This window comes from Coptis chinensis, chromosome 3, assembly GCF_015680905.1.
Source record: "Coptis chinensis isolate HL-2020 chromosome 3, ASM1568090v1, whole genome shotgun sequence".
In the NCBI taxonomy this organism is placed as follows: domain Eukaryota; kingdom Viridiplantae; phylum Streptophyta; class Magnoliopsida; order Ranunculales; family Ranunculaceae; genus Coptis; species Coptis chinensis.
The window spans coordinates 1,459,389-1,470,843 of record NC_141458.1 but is presented as its reverse complement, the minus strand read 5'-3'; the positions used below and the strand labels follow the sequence as shown (position 1 = coordinate 1,470,843).

At 35.0% G+C, this 11,455-nt stretch overlaps 1 protein-coding gene and 1 pseudogene across 1 annotated transcript; both read right to left on the bottom strand.

Moving 5' to 3' along the window:
- Positions 1–4,455: 4,455 nt before the first annotated feature.
- On the bottom strand, positions 4,456–5,417 carry LOC147507113 (uncharacterized). Its single transcript, XM_086599023.1, has 2 exons — positions 4,863–5,417; positions 4,456–4,739 (listed from the first exon to the last, which is right to left on the bottom strand). Exons 1-2 carry the CDS (start codon positions 5,412–5,414, stop codon positions 4,602–4,604), a joined length of 690 nt encoding a protein of 229 aa, XP_086455149.1. The 5' UTR covers positions 5,415–5,417; the 3' UTR covers positions 4,456–4,601.
- Positions 5,418–9,864: 4,447 nt separating this feature from the next.
- LOC147507112 (alcohol acyltransferase 9 pseudogene) lies at positions 9,865–10,898 on the bottom strand (annotated as a pseudogene).
- Between the last annotated feature and the right edge of the window lie 557 nt (positions 10,899–11,455).

Sequence of the window (11,455 nt, the reverse complement as noted above, 5' to 3'; positions counted from 1 at the left end):
ATTCGGATAATTTTTTATGTCTAAACTGGTTTCGAATACTGCCATATATATCCACATCCGAAAATATTATCCAATCCAATTTAAAAAATTAATAGTTATTATATATAATTAATTAATTAATTTATTATTGTATAAAATATTATATAAAATCATAAACTAATAATATAAAACTATAATAACAAAATAATAATAATAAATGACAAATATATATATTTATAATAGTTCTTATAGTGGTAAAATGAATTATTCAAAGCAAATAAAATTTTAATTAATATTAATTTTCGGATCGGATATTATCCGATATCCGATTCGAATATCCAAAATTGGATTCAAATAATTTTTTTAATATTCGTCAAATTTGGATTTGAATTCGGATATCGGTATAAATTTTCGGATTCTTATTCGGATACAGACATATCTTAATCCGAACTTATTCGTTTGCACCCCTAGTTCTAACTCACTTTGAATTAGGGGTGCACGTGGATATCCAAATATTCGAATCTGATTCGAATTCGTATTCGAAAAATCGGATTTATCCGGAAATTTCAGATATCGGATTTAGATTCGGATAATTTTTTTACGTTCGAATTGGTTTCGGATACGGATTCGGATACTGCCATATCCGCATCCGAAAATATACGGTCTGATTTAAAAAAATTAATAGTTATTATATATAATTTATTTATTTATTTATTATTGTATAAAATATTATATAAAATCATAAACTAATAATATAAAACTATAATAACAAAATAATAATAATAAATGACAACTATATATATATTTATAATAGTTTTTATAGTGGTAAAATAAATTATTCAAAGCAAATAAAATTTTAATGAATATTAATTTTCAGATCGGATATTATCCGAAAATTTCGGGTATCAGATTCGGATTCGAATAATTTTTTATGTTCGAACTGGTTTCGGATACGGATTTTGATATTTCGACCAATTATTCAAAAATAATTCAATACTATTTCAATATTTTGCCCAATTGTTTTTATGAAATTTCGAAATCAATTTATTCTTTTTTTAGGTTGATTTGAATTTCCCTCTCAAAATCAGACTCAAGACTCATTTTCAACTTTTTTGCTTCCCCCTCAAATTCAAACTGGAATTCAAACCCAAATTTTAGCCCTTTCTCTACTCTCTTTCTTTCCCCACCCTCAAACCTACTTCTTTTTAAACACTTCTTCTCCATTCCTAATATAGAAACTTATAAAAACTCAAAACTATAGGAGGTGGTGAGCATTAAAACTCACCCAATCCACACACTTGCAAAGTAATTTGTTTGACTTATCTTCTCCACTTCAATTGTTTTCTTTAAGTTGGGTATATGTCTAACTATTTTCTTTTTGTTGAATTTAAGTCTAATTTCAACACATCGAAAGCTTACATTGGAATTGGAAGTGGAAGTTGACAACATATGTAATGAGTTTGGGACAAAAGTTATTGTGAAAGAGAAGGGGAAAAAAGAGGAATCGTAGAATGTAAAATATTGTAATCTTCTCAATCTTATGTTAATTTTGGTAAGTGGTTACTACTTTACAAATACAATTTTCAGCAACTGAACACCAAACGTTTTAACAATTTTCAGCAACTAGATATAATTTATCAAATTAGCAACTGTATACCGAAATTGAGTTTTAATTTCGGTAACTGGTTACCGCTTTACTATTACAATTTTCAGCAACTAAACACCAAACTTTTGAACAATTTTCTCATATTAGGGATACCGAAATTGAGTTTTAGTAACTGGTTACCGCTTTACAAATACAATTTTCAACAACTGAACACCAAGGTTTTAGTAATGTTTAGCAACTAGATACCATTTATCAAATTAGCAATTGGATACCGAAATTGAGTTTTAATTTCGGTAACTGGTTATGACTTTACTATTACAATTTTCAGCAACTGAACACCAACATTTTGAGCAATTTTCTCAAATTAGGGATACCGAAATTGAGTGTTAGTAAATGGTTACCGACAAGTACAATTTTCAGCAACTGAACACCAAAAGTTTTAGCAATTTTCAGCAACTTGATACCATTTATCAAATTAGCAACTGGATACTGAAATTAAATTTTAATTTCTATAACTGGTTACCGCTTTACTATTACAATTTTCAGCAACTAGATACCAACATTTTTCGGCAACTAAACACCAACATTTTGAGCAATTGTCAGCAACTAGATACCACTTTACTATGCTTTGAACAATAAATGCAATGTCTTCAATTTAGAATCCCATATGGTGCGGTGGTGCCTTTGCCTTTCCTATGACAAACAATCCAAGAAATGAGCACATACCACTTAATGCTTGTATTTTATGGTAAGAGTGCATAAAATAAGTGTTAAAGTTATAAGGAAGAAAACTGACGTTAAATTATGGAAATGCTGAAAACTACATTTTAAACTAGAGCCATACTACAAGGATTAACATCACAAGACCAAGACGTAGTAACTTACAAACTTATGTAAGACCAAATAAGCATAAAGCATGAGACATAGCTTACTCCAAAACATCAATAGATGGTCCAAACTTTATGTAGAAAAAAGTAAAACCTTCATCACACCAAGACCATTAAGTTCATATCCATTAAAAGTAAATATGACGTTTTGAAAATGGGCATGTACGGTATCGCATGTTTCTTCTGACCGAGACTGGAAATCTGGGATGTAAAATGACTTCTAGACTCGAGCACAGTCACACCTGCTTTAACAAAAAGTCTATCTTTTTCCTTCTCCACAATATCTGCTAACAACTTCTGAAAATCTTCTCTCTGCCACATATATTCTCATATTTGAGTTCTAACCATTAAAACTATTAAAAACACAACAGGAAATGGATACTCTAAAACTAATATACATTGAATATTTGCTCATAAATGTCTCCAGTCTCTACTTGCTACCAATATAGAAACGCTATTGTCACTGACAATGAAGACAATTTCAACAGTAATGACATGATTTCATAGTGATCAATATTTTAAGTACGTACCATCATCACTATTTTGACTGCGTCAGTGCTAAAGCCCTCTGAAAGTACTCCCACTTCTCTGAAGGAATTTCACCTCCTCCAGAAGACATACCGACTTCTAATAGACGACCAATTTCATTAACAATAGCATTCTGCAAAACATAAATCAAAGTCACTTCTAACCTTAAAATAATCTCAAACAAAAAATAAAATCAAAATTAGCTCAACTAAATTTGAACTTACCCAATCACAAGGAGGTGGTCTATTTAGGATAATGTAAGGAGGAGGATCACAAGGGTTAAAGTTCACAAGGTAAAGATGACTGATCGCGTTATACCACTCCAAGTACGTATCCACACAATCCTATGGAGTTTGAGAAAGAGGTACTCTATTATGCACTAGCATAATATAATGATCCCGACGTACTGGTTCACAATTCATGTATTAATTTTTCCAGTTTTGTTTTTTGATGACAAAGATGGAGACGGTGCTGACGGTATACATTGTTGGATTCCAAACCGACGCAACACCCTTTCTCCAAAATACACCTCATCTATGTCAAAAAAGCATATACTCCCATTGTAAAATGTAATATCCTCCAACGGGCAGACGTCTCGAACATTTTCGTATGGATTCCAAATTACCTAGCTATCTAGTTCAAAATTAAAATTAACAAACAAGATTTCAAAAACTATGTGTATATAAATAAACTAACAGACTATGCTTACATCATGACGTGTCATCTTATCCATCATCAACCTAAAATGCTTCAATGCCCCCCAACGGATCGAGATAGGTTGACATGTCATTTGCCCATCGCATAACACGCAGCAATGTATTCACATAATTCATGTTCGGGGGAGGGCTAAACATTGGGAAATGCTCATATATCCATGCCTATAGTTATTGCAAAAAAATTATAGTTTCAGTACACACTTGTGAATGCAAAAACGAATTAAAAAAGTAAAAATAAAATAAATATTAATTACCTACAGAAGAGTCATAAACATTGTACTCTGTTTTTTCTTAGCTTTTGTCGCGACCCCAAGGTTCTTGTATATATATGCCAACACTGCTACGCCCCAAGCAAAATCTTTGATATCCTTGAACTTCATAAGTGCTTTTAGATACACAACTGGAACGACAACTCCGGACTAGTCATAGAACACAGTACAACCAAAGAAGAACAAAAGGTATCTTCTAATGGCATATTCAATCTCTTCCTCACTTGATCCTTCATCTGTCTTCTTCTTCTTCTTCTTCCCTTTTCCCTTTTCCCTTTCCTTTCTCATTGTCTTCTTTTCCATCGCCTTCTTCTTCTTTTGGGTCTTTCACCTTCTCTGCCAAATGTTTCTTAAGCACTTCTAGCTTTTTTGTGTGGCGCTTCCTGGCATTACTTTATCAATCAATGTTTTTTCTAACCCAAAAGTCCTTCAAGGAGCAGGGTTTTCGCCTCAGCATTCGATATTTTCAACTCACCAGACATTGGTTTTCCATTGATAGGAAGGTTAAAAATTTGTTTGATGTCATCTAGGGTGATGGTCATCTCCCCAAATGGAAGATGAAAAGAGTTGGTCTCCAAATGCCATCTTTCAAAAAAGGCACAAGCCAACACCGGATTCAGTGCCTATATACACCAGACACTAAACCATGTAACCCGGTTTCTCTTAGCTTCTTGTGGAAACCTTTACATTCATTTTCCAATTTCCATTGATCCAATTTGGCCAAGTGTTGAATGCACCTTATAACACCACGCTCCTGAAATAAAGACAACGTGAATTACGAACTCATGAAAAGGAAATGACGAACAACATGAATTACAACTATTAGTTAGTGGTTTATAAATACCAAAAGACTTAATTATCAACGCATTTAAATTACCTTTCCAATCCATACATCGCGAGCCACGTGACATTTATAACCATACAAAATGGAGGAGTCCGTAGGACCACCACAAAACTTGCCATCGTTAGCCTCCAAGTTTTTAGTTTGAGCTTTACCTTTTCTTTTTTTATTCGCTCCGACTTCCTCCATTTCCTCAGACTTATCACCATCACTTTCATTTTCACCATCATTGTCGACATCTTCTTCTATACCTTCACCATCAACATTTTCTTCCATACCCTCACCATTGACATTTTCTTCCATACCTTCACCATCATTATTGTCACCACTACCATCCCTAGCCACAAGATGAGAACTATTACTACCATCTACATTCTCAGTCTCATTGACATCCATACGAATTTCACTATTTTCGGCTTTGACCTCGTCACAATTGGTTTTTTCAAAATCCATTGATACTTTTTTGTTCTTCCTTCGGTTTGAAGCAGTTGGGGGCTTTCTTTTATTTTTTAAAAGTTTTTCATTACTAGCCAATTTTAATTTCATCTGATCATTATCCTGTCTGCTGATTATCTTTGTCCTTGCCATTGCTACCAATTCTATAAAATAGCACTAAAAATTAGTAGCGTTAAACAATACCCAGCCAATATAAGGGGTATGCAGATAAAACAAGCAAAAATATATACAAGGGGCATCACCCATCACAAGTACATCATCACTTAAAATATACATGCGACCTTCAATTCAATAAGAAAACTCTCATAAAATAGAACCAACAATGAAGCTAAGAAAGTAATTACTAAATTCCACCATTTTTGAACAACTGAAAAGTAGAAAAACTTCAAAAATTTTAGCAAGATTCTAATTTAGATCAAACTATTTACATTGTCCATAAAATATCAAGAGCTCCCAAAGTATGTTCTCAAATTTTACTCATTCTATCGCCAACTCAAATTCCACTCATTCTATAACCAACATATAACCCAAGTTCTACATTTCTCTTGCGTTGTAGCATCTAGAACATTCATAACAAACCAGGCCATACAAACCAACCCGGGTGCATTGTAATGTTGGGTACTGCTCATAAACTCATCTCTTCAAAACTATAATACACATTTACATGCTTCCTCCATCAGTAAAAAACAACTATAGTATATCAAGCTGAACTATGTATCAACTTTTCTTTCCCGTATAATACCAACGGATAATATCAAATAAAAAAGGGCGACAATGACAAAAATAATTAAAACACACCTAATTTGCGAGAACAATAACTGGATTAGCTCCAAAGATCAATGCACAAATCAAAACTCAATGTTGGATAGCTCCTTCATGAGAATACACAAGCAATTAATTATGCAAAGTTAGGATTCACGCAGAAACAAGTTAAACAACCTAAAACCCGAATTCAATCCATCAACAAAGACATGGAGGTACTTAGATGGGTATTAATAACTCAAAATAACAAATAAAAAGAAAAACTTACATAAAAAAAAACCCCAAATTAGATGGAGGTAATTGGTTTTTTTTTATATCAAGTTCAAAATTTTAATGGGAATGAAGTTTGAACCATTAGCAAACAAATTACTTGAGATTCATGAAACCGTTTCTTTCACACTTTCGTTTCATTACATCTATATTTGTAATGAGAAGATGGGTTTAGTGATTGGTGATGTGAAAGAGAAGAAAGTATAGTAGTGCATTTTTTTTAGAGAGAGAGCTTACCTGATCAAGACAAGAGGAAAATGTGGAAGGAGAGATACAGATCCAAGTTTGTTTGCGAGTTACGACTGTTGATAACCGAGAAAAACATGACAAAAAACCACTAGACCAAGTCACCCAGTTACAAGGAGCGTGCCCCTCTAATTTTTTAGTGAATCGGATGTATTTTCTCTTAACCAGAACCGGTTCTGAGTCGGAGAGTGCCCTTTTAGGAACCGGGGCGTGTATTTAACAGGACCCTTATCTATTTATTTTACTCGCTTTGTTATGCAATTTTCAATGTTTTTACTTTGAGAGGCTCTTTACTAAGAGTTTTTGTATAAGTAAGTACCTGCCTGTTATATGAACTTCACTTATACGAATTTCAAAAAAATTCAACCATGAAAAACAGTGAATTAGAAGCTGATTTTTGGTGGAGATGTTCTCCCCACAATATAGATCATCATTAGAAAAAATCAATACATTTGAAGATGTCTAGATGTATCAAAATTAGCTTACAATGTTATAAAATTATCCAACGGTCTAGATTTTTCAAATTTCAAAACAACTTTTGACAAGGTTAAACATTTTTGTTTGAACTGATTTTTTTGTAGGGAGATTCTCTATTATGAGAAGACTATTTTACCAAAAATCAGCTCTAAATTTATTTTATAAATCTACTTTTGGTGGTGGAGTTTAGGGGTGGGAATTTGGCCCTAACGACCCTAACCCTGCCCTGACCGACCCGACCCTAAACCCTATAAAGCCCTCACAATTAAAGCCCTCACAGAGTTTAGGGCGGGCCTGCCGCCCTAATGCCTTCTAGGGCAGGGCTAGGGCTAAGATTCTAAAACATAGGCCCGACCCTAATTCAAAATTCTCATTAGCCCGAATTCCCAACCAAGCCCTAACCGCCCTTTTCACACTTTCACTATAAATACACATACCATAATTGTCCAACTCTTTTGTTAAATATTTTCAATTAAAATAACACCGTCCCTTTGTAATTTATCACTTACACCCAAGGGTATTTCCAATAACTTGTCTTATATAACAAAAAACTTGTCAACTTAATGTACCACGAAGAAGAATGATAAGCACTTTTAATAAAAAATAAGACTTTATTCCTTTGATCATCAAGTCAAAGTCCATAACTTATTATTCTCAATTTCTTTTCTCCGACATTTCTTATAAATTATATTTTTATTCACATCCAAGCCAAGTCTAAAACTAAAGATTTCTTTCCACACCATTAAAAGCAAAATCTGAGAGCGGACATTTGTAACATAGAAACCAAAAAACAACCTTTGTCGAGGAAAAATGACATTTGTAATCTCAAACCTTTCTCCATCACTTGTTCAAAAGCCAATATTTTAATTTCCATATACAAAGCTTGAATCACTTTTAAATTAGAAGAAATATAATATTATATTTGTTTGAATCTATTATAGAAATAATTTATGATATTACAAATAGTTTAACAAGTTCCATAACCCTTAACCAAAACTATTATGTTTTATTCTTTATATCTATTACTTCTTCCTTTAAAATGATAATATAATTATTTGTCTATGTATTTCAATTTAAAATGTAATTTTAGTGAGGTTTGAGTCAGGAAGAACAAATTCGAACTCTCGATGTCTTGATTCATTAGATTGTGGATGTGCATTTTAAATTTTGAACTTATACGAGTTATTACTTAGATTGGTTGGACTTTGAGTTTGTAGATTATTGTACATTTTGTAATATAAATGAGTTTTAAAACCTGATGTAGTAAAAAAAAAAAAATATATAGGCTCCCCTAAAAAGCTTTAAAGAGGGGCTTAGGGTAGGAGGTAAGCTTGAGGTTTAGACTTGTGACCCTGGCCCGACCCTATCTCTATGACTTTAGGATCGGTCACTTCCCCTAATATTTGAAAGGCTTTAAATGTTTAGGGCGAATTTATCTAACCGCCTGTTGCCCACCCCTAGTGGAGTTCATATAAGGCGGAGTTCATATAACGGGCTCAAAGTAAGTAATATACCATAAGCTTTAGTGTTGGAAAGTAAATTGTAATTTATTGGGTCAAGTTTTAGAAAGTTCAAGGTTCAAAAAATGCCCTAGAATGTGCATGCACTCAAGATGTTTCACATATATATAGTCAGTGGTGGAGCCAAGAAATTGAGTGAGGGTGAGCCAACCCCAACCCACCCCATTTACCTCCCTTGTCCAACACAATCACACCTTGAAGAGTTAAGAGATGGAAATCTACTTACAGGTTAGAAGAGTTGAATGGTGAGTGGCATCCTCGTTTCTGCTCTTGCTCACTGAGGAAGAAGACTCGGTGTTATATTTGCACCCATCACTCTTTGAAGCCCAAACTCGGCCCTCTCGAAAGCCCAATAGGCCCAACCCATTGACAGACTCATAGTGGATCAGGTGAAGGCCCAATTAGGTGATCTGATAATCTTTTATGAGTCCGGCTACACAGTAACCGGTTACTGGGATCAAATCCCAGCAACCATTACAAGTTGCTGTTGGATTGTCTCGGTTACACGGATCTCGGTACACACATAGATCTCGGCGCACACACACGGATCTCGGATCTAAATCAACGGTGACGTGTAACGGTTGCTGGGATTTGATCCCAGTAACCGGTTACTGGAAAGCCGAACTCATCTTTTATATCCACGGGTTTCACGTGTTGAAGGCTTTTCAAAGTGTTAATTCTTCTCTATTTTGTCACGTGCAGCACGTAATCACGACGATATTTGTCAAGCTCACTTAACTTTTTAGTTGCTGACCATTGTATTGCATAGACTAGAATTTTCATTTTAAGTTAGTTTGAGCTTATAAAAACAAGAACAAGCCTAAGTAGCCTACAAGAATCTATCTTCACTCTCTGCCCATACTTGTACAATTTTATCTCAAGTTTCAAATGGCTGTGGAAGCAAAGCAACCAAAGAAGGCAGCTATAGTAGAGTTGTTAAAAAAGTTGGAACTGGGCTTGGTTCCATATGATGATATTAAGCACCTCATAAGGAGCGAACTAGCAAGGCGCCTGCAATGGGGTTATAAACCTACTTATGAAGAACAAACAGCTGACATCCAAAACTTAACTCATTGTAAGTCTCGGTAGAGCCATTGGTTATATACATATATGTGTGACATCCTAGAGACATATTCGAGTTTTCTTTCAAAAGAAAGATTTTACATGAGTTGCAGAGTCATCGTGTACAGTTGAGTTTATATCATTCCCTCTCTATCTGTATAAGTATAAGACTTGAATATATATTGACGGCCATAATTGAGTAAGTTCATATGGTGCAAGAAACTCCTTAAGATGAGAATCAGAAATTGGTGAAAATGACGTTTCTTTACTCTGAATCTATTTCTCTTTTATCAAATAGACAAGTTAACTTCAAAAGCAAAGAGATAACTGAAATTTTCTTTTTGGTAACTAATAAAATTACTAATACTTTACATGGTATTATTAATAATTATGTTTATATTAATGAATGAAGCACTGGGTTGAACATGGACTACTGAGCAAATATTCATACTTTGAGCAAATATTCATACTTTGCAACGGCACTGTTTGGCATAGCCACCGCCACCATCACTGAATCACTCTGTTCATAAACAGGCAAAAACAGACAAAACCTATCGCGGCAAATAGGTCCAACATGGACCGGTTTACCCATTCCAAAGTCGACTTTCTCTAACCCAAGTCTTGACCATTGTGACACCATGAGTAGTCCAACCGAGTCCGCAGTCAGTCTCGACTCACTAATTGATTGGATCAACGATCTTACGTACTCATCCCCAACATTGTCCTTGGCATTTTTAATCAAACCAGCTGTATGACCCAAATCTTTATCACTGAGGTCTTTAACGGTAGCTTGCGCGCATGTGAGTACGAATCCGTTTCCATAATAACCCTCAGGTAAACTTGGTTTCAATCGGTTACGTATGTTAACGCTGAAGAGCATCCGCAATATTTGTTCCGAAGGCAAATCCAACGATCTAGCCCAACTTCTCCACACATGAGCTGTTAGTACCTCAAATGAGGTAAACGAAGAGGGTAACTCACTGTGTTGACCAGTTGAGGAAGCTAGTTTTTTCAACTTAGTTAACCTTGTATTATCAAAAACAACTGATGTTGGAGACATAGTTTCACTACCGAACGTGGCGAAAAACCCTGAAATGTCCGGGATTAGGTTAGACTCGAGGTTGCGAGTATGAATACTCAATTGTGTTGGATCGAGTAAATGACGATCCCAAACCGATTTTGGTTGAAAATTATCAGGTTCTCGTCGTCCAGAAGCCAAGTCCGCAAACGAGTTGAGAAACTGGGCAGTACCAATTCCATCCATAAGACAATGGAGTTTTCAATGGAGTTGGTTCCGATGGGAACACTAGAACCTTTTCTTTGACATCGACAAGGCTAGTAGCCATTTTGATTGGGTAAGGCCTAGGAAGCTAGGAATTGTTTGAGTTTGCATGATATAGTACTGGATATAGATGGTGAGAGTCTGAGAGAGAAGGCATGGAGAAGCAAATGCCAACTACCCCAAACGTCCGTCATTAATCGTAAAAATAATTGGCACAACTTGCCAAGTTGCAACCACACTTATTGCACAATAAATTGGGCACGTTTTAGGCCACCTGACAAAAGAAATTTTGTTCCCTATCACATCAACAAACAAACAATGTCTGACTCTGGTCTTTGGTTATGGCATATTTTGGGGCGAGTTCGGCTTTCCAGTAACCGGTTACTGGGATCAAATCCCAGCAACCGTTACAAGTCACCGTTGATTTAGATTCGAGATCCGTGTGTGTGCACCGAGATCTGTGTGTGTGTGCCGAGATCCGTAACCAAGACAATCCAACAGCAACTTGTAATGGTTGCTAGGATTTGATCCCAGTAACCGGTTACTGTGTAGCC

Coding starts and splice junctions, on each gene's coding strand:
- LOC147507113 (XM_086599023.1), bottom strand. CDS start 5,414: ATGGCAAGGACAAAGATAATCAGCAGACAGGATAATGATCAGATGAAA. Junction 4,740..4,862: donor GCGATGTATGGATTGGAAAG/GTAATTTAAATG, acceptor TCTTTATTTCAG/GAGCGTGGTGTTATAAGGTG.